Here is a 22,250-nt window from a genome sequence, read left to right on the forward strand (position 1 = left end):
TGTTGCCCAGGCTGGAGTGCAGTGGTGCGATCTTGGCTCACTGCAACCTCCATCTCCCGGGTTCAAGTGATTCTCCTGCCTCAGCCTCCCGAGTAGCTGGGATTACAGGTGTGAGCCACGACGCCCGGCTAATTTTTGTATTTATAGTAGAGATGGGGTTTCGCATGTTGGCCAGGCTGGCCTCGACCTCATGACCTCAGGTGATCCACCCGCCTCAGCCTCCCAAAGTGCTGGGATTAGTCATGAGCCACCACACCTGGCCTGCAAAGGCAGGCTTCTATGGATTTTTTTTTCCCCAAATATTTTCAACCTGAGATTAGGTAAATCCACAGATGTGGAAGGCCTGGACACAAAGTTTGGTCTTCCTGTTTCCTGACACACAGCTCCCAAAACACTTGGAAGCTCCAAAGTGGTAAAGCATCTTTTTGTATGCCAACGAGATGACCGATGGTTAGGGGCTGGATAACCTCAAAATGGGGAGCTGGTTGCCAGGGAACCAACCGTGTGATTAGAGGGCCAGAACTTTCAGTCTCACCTCTCTACCTCCGGGGACAGGGAGAGAGGCTGAAGGTTGATAACTAATGGCCAACGATTTAATCAACTGTGCCTATGCCATGAAATGTCAACTAGAGAAAAAAATAACTGAGCTTTTAAAGAATTCATTTTATTTAGAAATCTTACTGAGGACTACAGACTGATGACTACAGTACGGAGGGGTCCTTCAGAGAGGTGCTTCAAACTGCTCCCAAACCGTGTCTCCGCTCACAGCTGATACACAGGTTGTGGAGGGTTAGTACAGGCTCGGAGGTTACATGAGACTTGCTCAGAAGTTACATTAAAGCAGAATCACATCAAAGTTTGGGTGCAAGAGTGCATCTGGCTATAGATGACAGAGGTATGTATAATCACTAATCCTGTCAGATGTTAACCTTTTTTTTTTTGAGACGGAGTCTCGCTCTGTCGCCCAGGCTGGAGTACTTGGCGTGAGACAAATTCAGCTTCATCCTGGCTCACCACAATCTCCGTCTCTTGGGTTCAAGTGATTCTCGTGCCTCAGCCTCCCGAGTAGCTGGGATTACAGGCACTCACCACTATGCCTGGCTAATTTTTGTAGTTTTAGTAGAGACGGGGTTTCACCATGTTGGTCAGGCAGGTCTCGAACTCCTGACCTCAGGTGACCCACCTGCCTCAGCCTCCCAAAGTGCTGGGATTACAGGTGTGAGCCACCACACTCGGCCCAGATGTCATCTTAAGTGTAGGAAAAGGCAAGGACTAGGATCATATATCATTTACCATTTTTTTTTTTTTTGAGACAGTCTCATGCCCAGGCTGGAGTGCAGTGGCGTGATATCAGCTCACTGCAACCTCTGCCACCTGGGTTCAAACAATTCTTCTGCCTCAGCCTCCCAAGTAGCTGGGATTACAGGCACCCACCACTATGCCTGGCTAATTTTTGTAGTTTTAGTAGAGATGGGGTTTCACCATGTTGGTCAGGCAGGTCTCGAACTCCTGACCTCAGGTGACCTGCCTGCCTTGGCCTTCCAAAGTGCTGGGATTACAGGTGTGAGCCACCACTCTCGGCCCAGATGTTATCTTAAGTGTAGGTAAAGGCAAGGACTAGGATCATATATCATTTACTTTTTTTTTTTTTTTTTTTGAGACAGAGTCTCATGCCCAGGCTGGAGTGCAGTGGTGTGATCTCAGCTCACTGAAACCTCTGCCACCCCGATTCAAGCAATTCTTCTGCCTCAGCCTCCCAAGTAGCTGGGATTACAGGAGCCTGCCACCGCACCTGGCTAATTTTTATAGTTTTAGTAGAGATGGGGGTTTCACCATCTTGGCCAGGCTGGTCTTGAACTCCTGACCTTATGATCCACCCACCTTGGCCTCCCAAAGTGCTGGGATTACAGGCGTGAGACACCGTGCCCGGCCCATTTATCTTTTAAGACATACAGTGACTCAGGCAAGCGACATGGAGGCCGTGTGCTCTATCCAGTTTTGTCTTCAAATCATTCTTCCAGAGAGCGGCACATCTGCACATGGTCACAGAGTCAGGGGCTTTGTGAAATGACGTTGGCATGTAGAAATGAGCAAACATGACTTCTTACATTTGTTACTCAGTCGCACAGAAGCCTTCACTAAAAACCCATAGGGCTGATGACGGGAGAGCTTCTGGATTGCTGGATATGTGAAGGTGCCAGGAGGGTGGTGTGCTGAAGAGGGCAGGGCAGTTCCACACCCCTGCCCCCACACCTGGCCCTCTGCATCTCTTCATCTGTCTGTATCCTCCATTGTATCCAGTATTCATATAATAAACCGGTAAACACATTCCTCTGAGTTCTGCGAGCTGCTCTAGCAAATTAACTGAACTCAAGGAGGTAGTCACGGGAACCCCGATTTATAGCTGGTTGGTCAGAAGTAGAAGTGACAAGCTACTACTAAAGATTGGCATCTGAAGTAGGACACAGTCTTATGGGACTGAGCCCTGAACCTGTGGGATTGGACTCTGACCCCAGATAGACAGCGTCAGAACTGAATTGACCTCGCCCTGTGCAACTCTTCATCTGTATCCTTTATCACAGGGGTCCCCAATCCCCCGGTACTGGTACTGGTCTGTGGTCTGTTAGGAACTGGGCCCCACAGCAGGAGGTGAGTGGCAGGCGAGTGAGCATTACTGCCCGAGCTCCGCCTCCTGTCAGATCAGCGGCAGCATTAGATTCTCATAGGGGTGTGCACCCTGTTGTGAACTGGGCCAGCGAGTCTCTGTGGAAAAACTGTCTTCCACGAAACTGGTCCCTGGTGCCAAACAGGTTGGGGACCACTGCTCTATCATATTCTTTATAATAAATTGGTAAACATAAATGTTTTCCTGAGTTCTATGAGCCATCCTAGCAAATTATCAAGCCTGAGGGGGGGGTCATGGTAACCCTTGATTTGTGGCCACGTTGGACAGAAGTGTGCATAACCAGGGGACTTGCAATATGCCTTTTCAACAATTGGTGCTGCGCCAGGGGTGGTGGCTCATGTCTGTTATCTCAGTACTTTGGGAGGCTGAGGCGGGTGGATCACTTGAGGTCAGGAGTTCAAGGCCAATCTGGCCAACATGGTGAAGCCTTGTCTCCCCTAAAAATACAAAAATGAGCCAGGCATGGTGGTGGGTGCCTGTAATCCCAGCTACTTGGGAGGCTGAGGCAGGAGAACTGCTTGAACTCAGGAGGTGGAGGTTGCAGTGAGCCGAGGTCATGCTACTGCACTCCAGGAAAAAACAAAAACAAAAACAAAAAACAACCCTGAGTTCCTTAAAAAACTAAAAATAGAGCTACCATATGATACAGCAATCCCACTGCTGGCTATACACCCAAGAGAAAGGAAATCAGTATATGGAGGAGTTATTTGCACTCCTTGCTTGCTGCAGCATTGTTCACAATAGCCAAGATTTGGAAGCTAACTAGGTGTCCATCAACAGATGAATAAAGAAAGGACACATATACACAATGGAGTACTACTCAGCCATAAAAAAGAATGAGATTCTGTCATCTGCAACAACATGGATGGAACTGGAGGTCATTATGGTAAGTGAAATAAGTCAGGCACAAAAAGACAATCTTCACACTTTCTCACTTATTTGTGGGAGCTAAAAATCAAAGCAATCGAACTCATGAACATAGAGAGTAAAAAGATGGTTAGCAGAGGCTGGGAAGACAGTGGGGTTGGGGCAGAAGGGGGGATAGGCAATGGGTACAAAAAATAGAATAAGAATTAGTATTTGATAGCACAACAGTGACTATAGTTGATAATTTAATTATGCATTTCAAAATAACTAAAAGAATAGAATTGTTTATAACACAAAGGATAAATGCTTGAAGGGATGAATATCCCATTTACCCTGATTATTACGCATTGCATGTCTGTATCACAGTATCTCATGTAGTCCCACAAATAAATACACCTACTAAGTAGCCACAAAAAAACCCAACAAAAACAAAAAATGGAACCTTGATATATACCTTGCATCTTATACAAAAATTTATTCAAAGTGAATCACAGACCTAAAACTTCTAGAAGACAACATAAGAAAAATGTTTGCAATGCTGGGTTAGGCAAATATTAAGATATAACACAAAAAGCATGACTGATTTTTAAAAAACTGATAAACTGGACTTCTGCAAAATTGAGAACTTCTGCTTTTTGCAATAAAATACTGAGAAAGAAAAGACAAACCACAGCCTGGAAGCAAATATCTGCAGACCACGTCGGCGCATCTGATAAAAGGTATATCTAGACTATATCAACTCTTAAAACTCAATAGTAAGCAACAACACCAACCAAAAAATCAGCAAGACTTTGATACTTCACTGAAGAAATATGAACAACAGGCCAAGCGTAGTGGCTCATGCCTGGAATCCCAGCACTTTAGGAGGCCGAAGTGTGTGGATCACAAGGTCAGGAGTTCAAGATCAGCTTGGCCAACATGATGAAACTCCATCTCTACTAAAAATACAAAAATTAGCCGGGTGTGGGGTCACACGCCCTGTAATCCTAGCTACTCGGGAGGCAGAGGTTGTGGTGAGCTGAGACCACACCACTGCTCTCCAGCCTGGGCAACAAGAATGAGACTCCATCTCAAAAAGAAAAAAAAAAAAAAAAAAGAACAACAAAAAAGCACATGAAAAGATGTTAAATATCTCTTCCCATTTAGGGAAATGCAAATCAATACCATAATAAGATTCCACTAAATGCCTACTGGAGTGGCCAAAATAAAACATGCTGACACTCGTTAGTGCTGGTGAAGATGTGGATTAAGTGGAACATTTTTTTTTTTTGGAGCTGGAGTCTTACTCTGTTGCCCAGACTGGAGTGCAGTGGCGTGACCTGGGCTCACTCCAACCTCCGCCTCCCAGGTTCAAGTGATTCTCCTGCCTCAGCCTCCTGAGTGGCTGGGACTACAGGCATGTGCCACCATAACTGGCTAATTTTTGTATTTTTAGTAGAGACAGGGTTTCACTATGTCGGCCAGGCTGGTCTTAAACCCCTGACCTCGTGATCCACCCATGTTGGCCTCTCAAAGTGCTGCGATTACAGGCATGAGCCACCGCGCCCGGCCTGTAAGAGGAACTTTCATACATTGCTAGTGGGAATGTACAAGTTTGGCAGTTTTTTTTTTTGAGACAGGGTCTCACTCTGTCAACCAGGCTGGAGGGCAGTGGCGCGATCTCAGATCACTGCAACCTCCACCTCCCAGGTTCAAGCGATTCTCCTGCCTCAGCCCCCTGAGCAGCTGGGACCACAGGCGCCCACCACTGCACTTGGCTAATTTTTGTATTTTTAGCAGAGACAGGGTTTCGCCATGTTGGCCAGGCTGGTCTTGAATTTCTGATGTCAGGTGATCCACCTGCCTCGGCCTCCCAAAGTGCTGGGATTACAGGATTGAGCCACCACGCCCGGCTGGCAGTTTCTACTGAAGTTAAATTCTTGCCATAAACCAGCAGTCCCACTCCCAGGTATTCACCTAAGGGAGATAAAAACTTATGTTCACATAAACACCTGTATGCACATGTGTACAGTGATTTTATTTATAATGGCCCCAAATGGAACATGTCCTTTAGCTGTTACACGGTTAAACCAACTGTGGCATATTCATACAGTGGAATACTACTCAATACAAAGGGAAAAACTACTGATACCCGTGTCCACACGGGTAACACTCTAATGCATTATGTGAACCGAAGAATCCAGACTAAGGCTACACATTGCATGATTCCATTTATGACTTTTTTTTTTTTTTTTTTGAGACAGAATCTCCCTTTGCTGCTCAGGCAGGAGTGCAGTGGTGTAATCTTGAGTCATTGCAACCTCCCCCTCTGGGTTCAAGTGATTCTCGTGCCTCAGCCTCCTGAGTAGCTGGGATTGCAGGTGTGCCACACCATGCCTGGCTAATTTTTGTATATTTGGTAGAGACAGCGTTTTGCCATATTGGACAGGCGGTTCTTGAACTCCTAGCCTCAAATGATCCACCTGCCTCGGCCTCTGAAAGTGCTGCCATTTATGTGTAAAAAGTAAAGTGGAGGTTCCTCTTCAAAGACTTTCCTTCCTGTCTAATTAGGAATAAACAGCAACTTCTCTTAGAAGCAAAATGTATTCAAAGACCTGTGCTAACGTTCTTGAGCATCTGCTAGCCGTAATAAACAAATCACTGTACTTTACGTTCTTAGCTCCCACAATGTAGCCTAAATATTTGCCCTGGCAGGCTTATATTGGTCCAAGCGAGCATCAGGTCATAGCCTGTTCCTCTTTCTTATTTAAAGGTGTTTTTACCTTCCTCAGCATTCCACAGGTTACTTCCTCCTTCCTTTGTTCTCCTCTACCTTTGCCTCTTTTAAGAAATTCTAAGTTGCTAGCCAATCGACACAAATACAGAATGTAAGGTCCCGTTCTAGCCAATAGAAACTGGACACAGCAGTAGGGTAAATGCGTCAGGTCATAAACAACCCCGTCTCCTGTGTTCAGTATACTCTCGTGACGAAAATGGTGACAAGTGTACCCTTTCTACAAAAAATAAAAATGGCCTTACTAAATACATTTATGTTCGAGTACTATTTCTTTACAGCACCAAAAACCAAACATTTCAAACATATGACATCCTGGAAATGACAAAACGACAGGGATAGAAAACAGATTAGTTGCTGCCAGGGGCTGGGAGTGAATGGAGGCGTGGACTCAAAGGGATGTGGGAGAGTAATGTAACTGTTTTATATCTTGATCGTGGTGGTAATTACATGACTATATGTATCTGTCACTGCCATGGAACTGTATACTAAAAAGGGGATCTTACTGTATGCAAATTATACCAACAAACCAACACCAAACCCATTAAAATTGTATGGTATTAGGCTAGTACATTCTAAACCTGGTTGTATCTCAGAATCGCCTGGGAATCTTCAAAACAAAGAAATGAATCACAATTCCTAGACCCCACCACAGATTTTACCTCATTGATTCTACATTGTAAGTCCAGAAAGACAGTGGATAAATGAAAAAAATCCTGTTTTCAGCCGGGCGCGGTGGCTCACCTCTGTAATCCCAGCACTTTGGGAGGCCGAGGCGGGCGCATCACGAGGTCAGGAGATCGAGACCATTCTGGCTAACACGGTGAAACCCCATCTCTACTAAAAATACAAAAAATTCGCCAGTCGTGGTGGTGGGCGCCTATAGTCCCAGCTACTCAGTCGTGGTGGTGGGCGCCTATAGTCCCAGCTACTCAAGAGGTTGAGGCAGGAGAATCGCTTGAACCTGAGAGGCAGAGCCTGCAGTGAGCCGAGATCGCACCCCTGTACTCCAGCCAGGCCGACACAGTGAGACTCAGTCTCAGAGCAAGACTCAGTCTCAAACAAAACAAAACAAAACAAAACAAAAAAAGAAAAAATCCTGTTATCTCAAAGATTCTTTAATAGCTTATAAAATTGAATTGTAGAGAGAATATTTCAAATGCTGTGTAAATATCGTTGAACTCTAGTGAAAGCAAATGGTCATTTGGTTGCCAATCTAAGTAAGTTTTTAAAGAATATTTCTAGCATTCAAATTTAAAAGTTCAATCTTTACAGTGTTGGTATCTAAAAATCAACCACTTTTTAATAAACTATTATGAAATAAGCTTTAAACATAAAGTAAAATCCATACTGAAACAGGAGTAGAATGTAAATAAACAATGTTTTTACAAATGTTCAGAGAAGTTGTGTCATGAATGCTAATCACTGCCACTGAACTCAATATCTACTGAGAGTCAGCTTTTTGTATGAAGTTCCCAAACAGTTATTTATTCTAGAGAATTATAGCAGAGGCTGCTGGGAATGCTGCCTGCCTGTACTGACCTCGGCTGGGAAAAGCCAAGGTACACAGTATGCCGTTTAAAGTCCCACCTTTCCCCCCATAATCTTTGCTTTCCTTCTTTTCAGCTCTACTCTTTTCTTCCTCAATGTGCTGAATAGACGACATTTGAAAGATGAGAGGGCAGACATTGAGAAGGAAGGCCTCTGGATACAGAGCAAAAATAATGAGAACTAGCTGCTCCAATTCCCTAATCTGTGCTTCCCAATTCATGCACATGACAAATGGTTAGAATAAGAGATGGTCGGAAACCAGAGTGACCCATTTCAAATGAAGGTCCTGTGTAAATAAGTGAGGGTTTGTCAGTCCAGGGGGCTCTGAGTGCTAGGAGGCATATGGTTTAACAAGTCACCTACAGAAAGAGCTGGCTGCTCCCTCTGCTGGCAAAGTCAGTCCCTATCTGGTAAATTCTGGCTCTACAAATGGAGCCATGAAAGCACACTATTAGGTCTCATTTTAAATTCAGATGGACTTAGTTTTATTTTCAGAGACAGGGTCTCACTCTGTCACCCAGGCAGGAGTGCAGTGGCGCAGTCTTGTCTCATTGCAGCCTTGACCTCCTGGGCTCAAGGAATCTTCCCTTCTCAACCTCCTGAGCAGCTGGGGCTATAGGCTTATGCCACCATGCTCAGCTGATATTTGTATTTTTTTTTTTTGTAGAGATGGGGTTTCGCCATGTTGCCTAGGCTGGCGTTGAACTCCTGAGCTCAAGTGATCCACCCACCTCAGCTTTCCAAATTGCTGGGATTACAGGCGTGAGCCACTGCGCCAGTCTCAGGAAGACTTACACAATTTTTCACAAGTGTTAAAGAGTGTTGCGTAAAGGGGACAGAACAAACAGTAAATATTTGATGATTAATTAAGATTTCCTGAAATTCTTTTCCCTGACAGATGTTGGGTGGGTGGTATAATTCCAAGAAGTATTTCAATCCCTAGCCTAGATGTTAGGTGTTCCATTTTAAAACAAGGAGATGAATGTCTTCCAGCAAGTTAATCTTTTTGTGCCTTAGTCTGATCTGAGAAATGAGGATAATAATTATTCCTAACTTATACCTAACTCATTTAACTCAAGTGAGTTTAAGTGATTAACTCATAAGTGAGTTAATCATTTAATGTTCATTAAGAGTTAGCATGAGTTAGTTTAACACAAATTAACCAACTTAACTGAGTTAAATGATCAACTCATTTAATGTTCAGATTAAATAAATCAAGTAAATTTCTTAGACCATGTCCTGATACATGGTAGATACTCATAATTAGCTATAATGATTAGTATTCTAAAAAAGGGTGAACTGAGTGAAAGAAGCGAAACACAAAGGAATACACTCTGCATTCCAAGGTTAACCTGAAAACTTTGGAACCTTCTCGGGGGAGGTAGGACATGCCTCATTATTCCCTCCTCCCTTTTGGAATTCAAGCCCAGTTGACCAGCATTTACAATAAAACAGATCTTAAGACGGACAAAGCAGACTTTGTAGCAACAAGATACCAAATTGCAGCGGGACTCTAGTATGACATCACATGACAGTAAGCCCTGAAAGTGAAGTATTTTACCCCAAATTATGTTTCTTTGCCATATCTTGAAATAGTCCTGCAAAGTTATCTCTTGTGGGGAAAATCTACATTCTGAAGAGAATCCCCTTCCTTTTCCTGATTCTGAAAATCCCCTAGGCCTTTTTCCTGATTCAGAAGAGATCAACTCTGATAAGAAATATTTACAATCTATTCTCTCAATAGCCTGCTACCTGGAGACTTCCTCTGCATAAGGGAAATCTTGGTCTCCCCAACCCCTTATCTTAAGGCACACCTTCTTTTTTCAGCTTTTTTTTTTTTGAGACGGAGTCTTGCTCTGTCCCCCAGGCTGGAGTGCAGTGGCATGATCTCGGCTCACTGCAACCTCTGCCTCTCAGGTTCGAGCGATTCTCCTGCCTCGGCCTCCCCAGTAGCTGGGGTTACAGGCTCCTGCCACCATGCCCGGCTTTTTTTTTTTTTTTTTTTTTTTTTGGTATTCTTAGTAGAGATGGGCTTTCGCCTGTTAGCCAGGCTGGTCTCAAATTCCTGACCTTAGGTGATTCACTGGCCTTGGCCTCCCAAAGTGCTGGGATTACAGGAGTGAGCCACCATGCTAAACCGCCTTCTATTACTTCCATCTGCAGTCTCAAGTCCTTATATAATCCAGACATTCCCTTCTGTGGATTCCAGGTCTTTAGACAAAACTTTAAACCACTGTTCATCAGAAAATCTTTGAATCTTACCTATGCCCTGGAAGCCACTCCCCCTCCCCCAGTAGTCTCGCCTCTCCAGATGGAACCAATGTACCTCTAGTATGTATTGATTGACATCTAATGTCTCTAAAAGCACATGTTCTCAGGGTTTCCCAAGAGCTGTATCACAGACCATTGGTCACTCATATTTGGCTCAGTATAAATCTCTCCAAATATTTTAGCGTTTGACTCTCTTCATCACAGGTAGAAAAATTAAATATTGTTTCTTTTTTACAGAGTTTCACCCCAAGGCTCATTAGATTCCCTAACGCTTTACGTAGGTTATATTTATTCTGAAGAAGGAGCTTGACCTGACTCACATTATTTACTAGCTGAAAGGCACATTTACCTGCGTTGAACTCGGGATCGTCTTCCAGGGCGACCACAGCTCCCTCCACGGCATCCACTGCGCTCCCGCCCTCCCGGAGGATGCCGTAGCCCACGGTGGCGGCTCTGACGATGCCCTGGTGCATTCGCTCCTTCCGATCCTTGGAGATGGGACCGGCTCCGCCGCCGTGGACCACTACGATGGGATTCATGTCGGCGGATCCTAGGCAGCAGGAAGGCGAAAGCGTCGTCCAAACCCAGCCCAGGGAAGTCGCGCGGGCACAAGGTCCTCGGGAGACCCCGGTGGGATAATGCCCAGTCTCTATTATGCGAGGCCGGGTTCGCAGCTGGGGGTGCGTAGGGGCGGCTCGGTCGGGCTTGGTACGAAGAGCCCAGGGGCCCGGCGCCTTCCTGCGTTCATCTCCGCCCCGGCCCGGACCAGCTGGGGTCTCAGTTTCCCCGGGGACGTAATCCCGCGCCCACCGCCGCCCGCCTCCAAGCCCCGGCGCCGTGGGAGGATGTCTATTTCGCCTTGGGGAAAATGTCTATTTTCGTTTATTTCGTTCGCCCTCCCGCGTTTCGGGCGGCTGCTCCGGGAGGGCCGCCGACTTACCCAGCGCACCGCGGGAGGCGGACGCCGAGGCCTCAGGCTGGGTCGAGCCGCCCCAGCAATCGCCCAGTACCGCCGCTCCCTGACGCCGGCTTGAAACCGCTCAGTCCGCAACCGCTCCGGCCACAACGGTTCTGCGCCTGCGCACGAGGGCGGGGCCGCCGCACCGCCCAGTTCCCGTAAAGCCCCGAAGCCCGGCCGGCACGCACCGATCTCACTCTTATTCTGAGTCTCGGCTCTTGGCCGGCGCGAGCTTAGTGGTGGCATGCGGAGACCCTCCTCCTCCTGACCAGCGCAGAGGCTGGGTGGTTGGGTTGGTGGCGAGAAGCGTGAAGTGGCGTGCCACAGTTTTGTAATTGCAGATTGAAAATCTACGCTAGACTGTGCACAGTGGCTCAAGGCTTGTAATCCCAGCACTTTGAGAGGCCGAGGCGGACGGATCACTTGAGGTCGGGAGTTCGAGACCAGCCTGACCAATATGGAGAAACCCTGTCTCTACTAAAAACACAAAATTAACCGGGCGTGGTGGCGCATGCCTGTAATCGCAGTTACTCGGGAGGCTAAGGCACAAGGATCGTTTGAACCCGGGAGGCGGAGGTTGCGGTGAGCCGAGGTCACGCCATTGCACTCCAGCCTGGGCAACAAGAGTGAAACTCCGAAACAAAAGAAAAAAAAATTATACTGGGACAATGGGCATAAACAGGGACAGATCCAGGCAAACTGTGATTGATCTCCTGTGGATTGGAGAATCCCTTCCCTTCTTGTTTACCCACACTAATAACATATTTTACCACTCTTGGGAATTCCCTTTACTCCTTTTTACCTTCGTTTCCTGCCTTAAGGCCCAGTTTAAATGAACCCCTCCTGCAAAGCCTCCCTGGCATCCCACTAAGGATCGGTCATTCCCCTTCTAGTGACCTATTGTGAGAGACTACCACAAATTTATTGGCTTCAAACAACACACATTATCTTACAGTTCTGGTGATCAGAAATTCAAACTGAGTCTGCAGGCTTGAGTCCCTTGGGGAAGCTCCAGAAGAGAATCCGTCTTTTCCTGATTCTACAAGCTGCCTGTATCCTTGGCTCATGGCCTCGGCCTCCATTGCCAAAGCCAGCAGCCTAGCATCTTTAACTCTCTCTCCCTCTGGCCTCTGTTTCTGCTGCTGTGTCACTTCTCTCTCTGTCACCATAATCACGATTTTCTTCTCAGACTCTGACTGTCCTGCCTCCTTCTTTTTTTTTTTTTTTTTTTTTTTTTGAGACAGAGTCTCGCTCTGTCTCCCAGGCTGGAGTGCAAGGGCCGGATCTCAGCTCACTGCAAGCTCCGCCTCCCGGGTTTACGCCGTTCTCCTGCCTCAGCCTCCCGAGTAGCTGGGACTATAGGCGCCCGCCACCTCGCCCGGCTAGTTTTTTGTATTTTTTAGTGGAGACGGGGTTTCACCGTGTTAGCCAGGATGGTCTCGATCTCCTGACCTCGTGATCCGCCCGTCTCGGCTTCCCAAAGTGCTGGGATTACAGGCTTGAGCCACCGTGCCCGGCCTCTGCCTCCTTCTTAAAGGAAGTCCCTAGGGATGACATTGGGTCCACCCAGATAGTCCAGGATAGTCTCCCTTTCTTACAATTTGTATTCTCATCTGCAAAGTCCCTTTTGCCACGTGAGGAATGTTCACAGGTGGAGATGCGGATGTGACACCTTTGAGGGCCATTATTCTGTCTACCACACTCACCTCTTGGAAGAGGATTATTTTAGCACGTGTCTCGTTTGTGAGCCTGCTTGTGTCATCGTAACACAGCTCACCATCATTTGGGTTCAGCTATTTATAGGAACCTAAACCCTACCCTATGCCCAGCCCTAACTCAAACCCCATCGCTACTGTTTTTCCTGATGGATCTGGAATGTAAGAATCTGTCGAGGCTGGGGAAGGCGGCTGGTGGCCCAGGCGGGTAGAGTGTTGGTTTCCATTTGATCCTCCCATCTCAGCCTCATGCCTATATCTACTTCTCTGATGGGCTTCATATTCCCTGTCCCAGTGCAAAGTCTCTTAGATAAATTCTCTAGAAAATAACCTTCTGGTCTTTGAGGAGGAAGGAGGAAGCATCTTTTTGTCTGACTCTGTGGGATAGGAGAAGGAACCTGGCTAACTCCTCTGTAGACGATGTTCCAGCAACAACCATTTTATGGATTAAGGATTGTATTCAACTGTCCCTGACAAAATGTGACCACAGTGGTTTAACCAGATAATTTGAAAATAACAACAACGGCCGGGCGCGGTGGCTCAAGCCTGTAATCCCAGCACTTTGGGAGGCCGAGACGGGCGGATCACGAGGTCAGGAGATCGAGACCATCCTGGCTAATACGGTGAAACCCCGTCTCTACTAAAAAATACAAAAAACTAGCCGGGCGAAGTGGCGGGTGCCTGTAGTCCCAGCTACTCGGGAGGCTGAGGCAGGAGAATGGCGTGAACCCGAGAGGAGGAGCTTGCAGTGAGCTGAGATCCGGCCACTGCACTCCAGCCTGGGTGACAGAGCAAGACTCCGTCTCAAAAAAAAAAAAAAAAAGAAAATAACAACAACAACAAGAAATCTAGTGGTTGCTGCCCAGGCTGATGCAGCAGCTCCAAGGTGACACAGATGTCCCATCTCCTTCTCTTTCCCTTCGGAGTGTGGCTTTCACACTTGTGGCACTGCTAGGTACTTTGATCACTATTGGGGCAGGAGGAATGCGGAAAGGCAGAGGGAAGAAGGCTTTTGCTTGCTCCCCTTTGCTCCTTTAATTCAGGAAAACTCTTTAGCTTTCCTGGAAGTCCTCCAAGTGGACTTTCCTTGGCCAGAACTGGATTGAGGGGCTGCCTCTAGTGGCAAGAGAGTCTGGGGAATGAGTTTTTATTTCAGCAGAGTACATCATGGCCCTGGATAAAATCAAGGTCTCTTGGCAAGAAGGAAGGGTGACAGGCTATTGGATAGACAGCTGGGAACACCTGCCACGCCTGCCTCCCCATCTTTGAGATTCCTGTGTGTCTAGGCACTGAGTCTCTCAAGCATTCTCCAGAACAAATGGATTCACCTCTCGAGTAGATTATAACTTCCTTTAATCTGCCATTTGTTATTCATCTTCCAAAGTGATCTCTTTCACCTGCCATTGTCATCTCTCCCATTCTTCCTGTCTTTGTGGGTAGTATTCTTTTTAAGATTGTTTACTATCATTTTAGAGGGATTTTAAAGGGAGGGGTAACCCATTTGTGTGAGGTTGACTAGGGAGGTTGACTAGAGTCCCGAGGAGGTGCTTCTAACCACAGTGGCTCTGGATGTTCTAGAAGGAGGAGGAGGCTTGCGTTAGGGAATGCCAGAGTTGGGGAGAGGAGATGAGACCAGAAAAGGAGGACTGAGCAGGGAGGGTCTGGGTCAGAAATGAAGGAGGCATGTTAGAGAGACTGATGAAGAAGGAATGGGGGTGGGAGGGAGGGAGGAAGAGAAGACAGAAAGAAAGAAGCAAGTAACATTTCCTTCCTTTCCTTTCCTTCCTTTCCTTCCCTTTCATTCTCTCTCTCTCTCTCTCTCTCTCTCTCTCTTCTTTCTTCTTTGAGACGGAGTCTCACTCTGTTGCCCAGGCTGGAGTATAGTGGTGTGATCTTGGCTGACTATAATCTCCATCTCCCGAGGCTCCGACATGATTCTCCTGCCTCAGCCACCCGAGTATCTGAGATTACAGGCATGCACCACCACACCCAGCTAATTTTTGTATTTTTAGTAGAAATGAGATTTAAGCATCTTGGCTAGGCTGGTCTCAAACTCCTGACCTCAAGTGATTTGCCCATCTTGGCCTCCCAAAGTGCTGGGATTACAGGTGTAAGCCACTACACCTGGCCACAACTAACATTTTCTGAAGGTCCACTGGGGAACCGGCAGGCTGCCTTTACTACGTTCTTACTGCCTAGCAACTTCCCATTCCCGCCAGTCTCAGCTACATGAGGAAAAGGCTTTTGGCTGACCCCACTGGGGGCAGGATGCGAATCTGTGAGGCTCCCTCCAAATTCTAGAATGTGTAAAAGTATCTTGAGCTTGCTGCCTTCCAGGGCTTTCAAACAAGAAGCGGGACACGTACCTTTCAACTCTGAGATCCCTGAATTTATTTAGGAGATCTAGAACTCATGAATTTGTTCAGGAACGGGGCGTGAGGCTGTTTTTAGGAGGCCCACATCAGCATTTTGTGCAATAGCACTTCTTTCTAACTTTCTTCTCCTCCCCTCTGACCAGAGAGTTGTAATTCAGTTAGTGATATGGGATGGGGGCAGGGAAGTGCTGGGTAGAGAAGGGCATGGTCCCTTTCTAGGGCTCCACCCCCAGCTTGTGCCCATGGACCTAGGTGAGGACAGGCACTCCTGCCTTCGGGCTAGAATGTTGCATTTTCCAAGACCACTCTGGCCCACCACACCCCCATCCTGTGCATATAAAAACCCCGAGACCCAGCCAGGTGTGGTGGCTGGTTCACGTCTGAAATCCCAGCACTTTGGGAGGCCGAGGCGGGCGGATCACGAGGTCAGGAGATCGAGACCATCCTGGCTAACACAGTGTCTCTACTAAAAATACAAAAAATTAGCCGGGAGTGGTGGTGTGTGCCTGTAATCCCACCTATTCAGGAGGCTGAGGCAGGAGGACGCTTGAACCCGGGAGGTGGAGGTTGCAGTGAGCCGAGATCGCACCAATGCACTCCAACCTGGGTGACAGAGTGAGACTCTGTCTCAAAGACAAACCAAACCAAACCAAACCAAACCAAACCAAACCAAACCAAACCAAACCAAACAAAAAAACACCTCAAGACCCTAGGGGGCAGGAACACAAGTGGCTGGACGTTGAGAGGAGCACATCGGTGGAAGAGCACACTGACAGGCACCAACAGATGCCAGCAGGCCATGGAGCGGTGGAACAATGGTGGAGTTTGCCTGGGGCAGTTAGAGGAGAGCCTGGCCACTGGGCAGCCGGGGCGGGGCAGGGGGGAACCAATCACCTTTCCACCCCATCCCCCTTCTGGCCTCGCCATCTACCTCGCTGAGAGCTACTCCTCAATAAAAAACCTTGCACTCATTCTCCAAGCCCACGTGTGATCCAATTCTTCTGGTACACCAAGGCAGGAACCCCGGGATACAGAAAGCCCTCTGTCCTTGTGATAAGGCAGAAGGTCTAATAGAGCTGATTAACACAAGCTGCCTGTGGATGGCAAAACTAAAAGAGCACCCTGTAACACACGCCCACTGGGGCTTCAGGAGCTGTCAGCATTCACCCGCAGGTGCTGCCGAGGGGTCGGAGCCACACAACCTGCCCATCTGCATGCTTCCCTAGAGTTTTGAGCCGTGGGGCACTGAAGAAGCGAGCCACTCCCTCTGTTGCATGCCCTGCGAGGGGGATAAGGAACTTTTCCTGTTTCATTAGGATGGGGCATGTATGGGTGCTTGAATTTGGATTCCTATAAATATTTTGATTTATATCTGGGCTGTCTCTTTTAAACTCAAAATCCATGGCTGGGCATAGTGGTCCACGCCTGTAATCCCAGCACTTTGGGAAGCGGAGGCAGGTGGATTTCCTGACCTCAGGAGTTCAAAACCAGCCTGGGCAACATGGCAAAACCACGTCTCTACCAAAAATTCAAAAAAAATTAGCCAGACATGGTGGCCTATGCCTGTAATTCCAGCTATTCAGGAGGCTGAGGTGGGAGGATTGCTTGAGCCTGGGAGGTAGAGGTTGCGTGAGCTGAGATCACACCACTGGACTCCAACCTGGGTGACAGAGTTGGACCCTGTCTCAAAAACAAAACAAAACAAAACAAAAAAACCACACACACACACAAAACTGAAGTCTGGAAGTCTCATTGGGAGGAGAGTCATGATATGAAGAGAAATACAGGAAAGAGGAAAAGCACATAATTTTATTCCATTGCATATAGTTAAAAAATGAAATGGCACAAAATAATTTAAAATTAAAGGTATAGTCTTCTTCTTTTCCCCCTCACCACTCCCCACTTCCCCACCTCCCAACGCTGGCATTTCTACCCAGGGACAGCCACTTTACAACTTTTGGTTATATCTTCTGGGAGACTGTACCACATCTCTCTCTCTCTTTTTTAACTTTATTAAAATACTGAATTTTATTTCACATGTATGTTTTTGTCTCCCCACCATTTCCATGTCTGACCACAGCTACTACTATGTCCTATCATAATATTCCATACCTACTTAAAACCAAGCAAAGGGTGGAGTTCCATCTTTAAAAACTAAACAGACATTTTCGACAACACATTCTTGGCGATGGGACCTGGACGACATTTATCAAACATGGTAGGGAAAGTTCTCACTCTGCATTATAAAAAGGACAGCCAGATATCTACTGTTACCAAAAAGAAATAAGATGGAAAATTTTTAACAAACTGTTTAGACTATTTTCTTAAAGAGACTTCCTCCACTGCCAGAGATCTTGAATAGCCTCCTGGTCAGTCATCCAGAAGCAGTTCTTCAACATAATTGATGAACTTGGCTTCCACTTTGGGAAGAGAACCACCTTTTTCTATACTTGCTTATATGTTTGCTTTAACGTCTTCTACAGAACTAGGTCCTTTTGGTGTTTTAGGAGTTTTTTTTTCCTGTTTTTTGAAGGATTCTTGTCCTTTTGATCTTGTTGTTGACGATGGTTTTGAGTCTTTTCCATTCCGATTTGAATTTTGTGCATTTTTGGCCGGAGTATCTCATATAGATTCCTTCACTGGCACTTTTTCTTTAGTTTCCGCATCATCAAAATCATCATCATCATCTTCATCATCATCATCATCATCTTCATCAGCAGCAAGTTTTACTTTTTTCTGTGGAACCTTGCTACCACCTCCAGGGGCCGATCGCTTTCCAGATATACTTAAGAGTTTCACATCCCCCTCCTCTTCATCTTCTCTTGCATCTTCCTCCACAGCTACTAAGTGCTGTCCACTAATATGCACTGGCCCTGAACCACACTTCAACCAGAAGACACTGGTGGTGTTACTTCAAAGCCCCCAGGGGAAACCATTGGCTGTACAGACATTTTCAAAGTTGCCAGTGTTACTTTAGTTGGACTGCCTTCGTAATTCATTGCCTGTGCTTCAACAATGTGCAATTCATCCTTCGCACCAGCCCCTCAACTGACCGTTCTTAAAGATAACTGGTGCTTATTTTCATCATTATCCACCTTAAAGTGATCATCTTTGTCGGCCTTTAGTTCACAACCAAAAAGATAGTTCCGGGGTCTCAGGGGGCTCATGTCCATGTCCATGGCATCTTCCATTGGGTGGCCGCACGCACTTAGGTGGGAGAGAAGGTGGATGGAGATAAATGACCACTGCTCAAGAGAACAGCCGCGCAGGTTGGAATCACACCAGGGAAAAGCTGCACCACATCTTTTACGGATAAGTGTATACACCCATAACTCCCCGATTTAACATTACTTACTGACTTCTTGCTTGGCTAGATGAAGATTTAGATCATTTACTGCTTCTCCTTTTCTGCTTTATTCTTTTTTTTTTGAGACGGAATCTTGCTCTGACACCCAGGCTGGAGTGCAGTGGCGCACGATCTTGGCTCACTGCAACCTCTGCCTCCTGGGTTCAAGTGATTCTTCTGCCTCAGGTTCCCTGTAGCTGCTTTGGGAGGCCTCAGCACCTCAGCGCCTGTAGCTGGATTACAGGTGCCCGTCACCATGCCCAGCTAATTTTTGTATTTTTAGTAGAGACAGGGTTTTGCCATGTTGGTCAGGCTGGTCTCACACTCCTGACCTCAGGTGATCCGCCCATCTCAGCCTCCCAAAGTACTGGGATTACAGGTGTGAGCCACCGCACCCAGCCCTCTGCTTTATTATTTTAAACTGAGTTTTATCATTGTAAAATTATTTATTTATTTATTTTTTAAGACGGAGTTTCGCTCTGTCGCCCAGGCTCGAGTGCAGTGGCACGATCTCGGCTCACTGCAACCTTTGCTTCCCGGGTTCAAGTGATTCTCCTGCCTCAGCCTCCCGAGTAGCTGGGATTACAGGCGCCCTCCACCAAGCCCAGATAATTTTTGTATTTTTAGTAGAAATGGGGTTTCACCACATTGGCCAGGCTGGTCTCAAACTCCTGACCTCAGGCGATCTGCCCGCCTTGGCCTCCCAAAGTAAGCGCTGGGATTACAGGCGTGAGTCACTGTGCCCGGCCCTTCTGAATGTTTTTAAGCTCAGTGGGGCAGGCCTGAAGATGGAGCCACAGTGGTTCGCAAAGTTCATTTTGGCCTAGAATCTAACTTGATGTTGAGATCTTGTGATGGCTATTAGGTTGGTGCAAAAGTAATTGCGGTTTTCGCCATTAAAAGTAATATTTTACTCCCAGGCATGTTTTTCACTTGATTCAAAACTCAGAAGAGATGTGATGCCTTCATACCCTCAAAGCAACAGTGTGGGCTCCGGAGGCAGAGGACCCAGGTTCAAATCCTGATCCTTTCATTCATTTACTAGCTTTGTGACCTTTGGCAAATCACCCTTTCTGAGTCTCAGTTTGGTATTCTGGAACATGGACTATTTAAATAGTAGGTAGAACGAACATAACACATTGCCTGACACACACTAAACGCGCAATAAATGTTAGCTATTGTTGTTTGACCTGTGCTCTGAAACAGTCAAAATGGCATGGAAATGATCTGATCCTTGAAGGTTTGTGAAAATTAGTAAATCTTACCTGCGCTGGCAATCTTTAGTGAGTTAGATCAGAGGTTCACAAACCATGGCCTGTGGGCCAACTCCAGCCCTACATTTTTTTTTTTGTTATTTGTTTGTTTGATACATTCTGAAAGCTAAGAATGGATTTTATATTTTTAAATGGTTAAAAAAATCAAAAGAAGAACAGTACTTTGTGACACATGGAAATTATGTGAAATCAAATTTCAGGGTTCAGAAATAAAGTCTTATTGGGAAACAAACACATTCATATGGAAGGAAATCCAGGATGGAAATGGCTATGTCAGAGGCATCTAAAAAGTTGCTGGGTGGGCAGGAAGAGTTGGACCCAGGCCTATATACACCCAGACAGAATGTCACCTGTGGAACTGGGCCAAACTGTAAACATCCTGAAGAAGCAGGTACTTTTAGTTTAACCTATTTATATTGGGCCTGATCACAAATCTCCTGGGGAGAGACCTGTGCCAACATAAGCTGGTCATCTGCTAGAGACACTCGAAGCTGTCAATCAATCACCATTAATCATAGACCATGCTAAATTATCCCACTTGTGTAAATTTACAGTAAACCTCTATAATCTCCTGCTCAACCTCACTTGGAGGGAACGTGATTTAGCTGCTTGCTAGATTTGTGTCTCCTGCATTGCAATTCCTCTCTTGTTTGCTGCCCTGCAGGGGTTTTCTTTCTTTTTTTTGTGGGGAGGGGTGGGGGAGACGGAGTCTCGCTTTGTCGCCAGGCTGGAGTACAGTGGTGCGATCTCTGCTCACTGCAATCTCCGCCTCCTGGATTCAAGTGATTCCCCTGCCTTAGCCTCCTGAGTAGCTGGGACTACAGGCGTACACCACCATGCCTAGATAATTTTTTGTAATTTAGTAGAGATGGGGTTTCACCATGTTGGCCAGGATGGTCTCAATCTCCTGACCTCATGATCTACCGCCTCAGCCTCCCGAAGTGCTGGGATTACAGGTGTGAGCCACCGTGTCCGGCCCTTATTTCTTATTAGTTGACATTCATTTGTTTGTTACATAATGCCTCCGGCTGCTTTCACCCTAGAGTGGCAGGGTTGAGTAGCTGGAACAGAGTATGGTGGCCTACAAAGCCTCATATATTTACTTCCTGGTCCATTGCAGAAAGTTTGCTGATCCTGAGTTAGGCGATTGACACTTTTCTTTCTTCTACATTTATTAGCCTTTCCAGAAGTATGTGTAATGAGAGGAGGATTCTCTCCTTTGCATGTTGGTCTAGCTAGTTGATTAGCTATTTGATCTAGCTAACGGGGTAGCTAATTAGAGACGGCAGGTAGTTAGCAAACATTTTACTAAGATTATCATTTAGACCTCCATTACTGTACAGCTGTGTGGAGTGGTGTATTAGTTGGGGTCCTCTAGAGAGACAGAACCAACAGGAGATTATATATAACTATATATCTGTATAAATATATGTGGGGATTTGTTAGGGGGAATTGGCTTATGTGAGGATGGAGGCTGTGAAGTCCCATGGCAGGCCAGCCGCAAGCTGGAGAACCAGGGAAGCCTGAAGCATGGCTCAGTCCACGCCCAAAGGCCTCAGAACCAGAGGAGTTGATATTGTGAAATGGAAGTCTGAGGCTGAAGGCCTGAGAAACTGGGAGGCAGCTGATGTATGTTCCAGAGTCCAAAGGCCAGAGAACCTCCAGTTCCTATGGCCTAGGGGAGGAGAAGAAGGGTGTCCCAGCTCCAGCAGAACGACAGCAAGAGCAAACTCACCCTTCTTCTGCCTTTCTGTTCTATGTGGGCCCTCAGCTGATTGGGCCCACGCTAGGTGAGGGTGGATCTTCCCAGTGATTCAAATGCCAACCTCTTCTGAATACACCCTCACAGACACACCCAGAAACAGTGGTTTACCAGCTATCTGGGTATCCCTTAATCCAGTCAAGCTGACACCTGAAATTAACCTTCACAAGCAGGGAAAGCTTAAAATGAAGCCTGAGTGTTCCATTCCTGTGCATCTTAGGGTCAAGGGCCCACGCCGAAATTCCCATGCTGTGTGTCTGCCTTGGGTGACCCTGGCAGCCTCACTTGCTTCTTCTGAGCTGGACCAACACTGTTATCCTCCCTATGCTCAAATAAATCTAGACCATTCTCTTCCAGGAGCCACTCTAGAATATATTCCTTCCAACTGATTAATGAGAAGAAATAATGTATGTGAAAGTACTTTATGAGATGTAGACTAGAATGATATATTGGACATGATTGTTATTTTATAAGATAGGCTTGGCTGAGGTCATTTCGTTTGCCTGACCAGCCCCGGAGCAGCCTTTCTGACTGCCAGCTGATGTCTTCCTCCAGGTTATCCTGGGCTCCTTCTCTGCTGCTGGTGTTGGGTTCTGACCTTTGGACAAAGAAGGGTGTGCTTGCTGACCCAGAGCTGCCCTTTCTCGTTAGCATTCCTGTTATTTTAGTTTT

The 22,250-nt window shown here is 46.6% G+C and overlaps 1 protein-coding gene and 1 pseudogene across 1 annotated transcript in view; both read right to left on the reverse strand.

Moving 5' to 3' along the window:
* ASRGL1 (asparaginase and isoaspartyl peptidase 1) overlaps positions 1-11,186 on the reverse strand; it is a 33,436-nt gene extending 22,250 nt beyond the window's left edge. The window contains 2 exon segments of the mRNA NM_001194716.3: positions 10,498-10,698; positions 11,089-11,186. Of these exon segments, the coding sequence (NP_001181645.1) occupies positions 10,498-10,687 (190 nt within the window). The 5' untranslated portion in view covers positions 10,688-10,698; positions 11,089-11,186.
* A 6,334-nt stretch (positions 11,187-17,520) lies between these two features.
* On the reverse strand, positions 17,521-18,488 carry LOC722302 (nucleophosmin-like; annotated as a pseudogene).
* Between the last annotated feature and the right edge of the window lie 3,762 nt (positions 18,489-22,250).

Source organism: Macaca mulatta, chromosome 14 (genome assembly GCF_049350105.2).
Source record: "Macaca mulatta isolate MMU2019108-1 chromosome 14, T2T-MMU8v2.0, whole genome shotgun sequence".
NCBI classification, from domain to species: Eukaryota; Metazoa; Chordata; class Mammalia; order Primates; family Cercopithecidae; genus Macaca; species Macaca mulatta.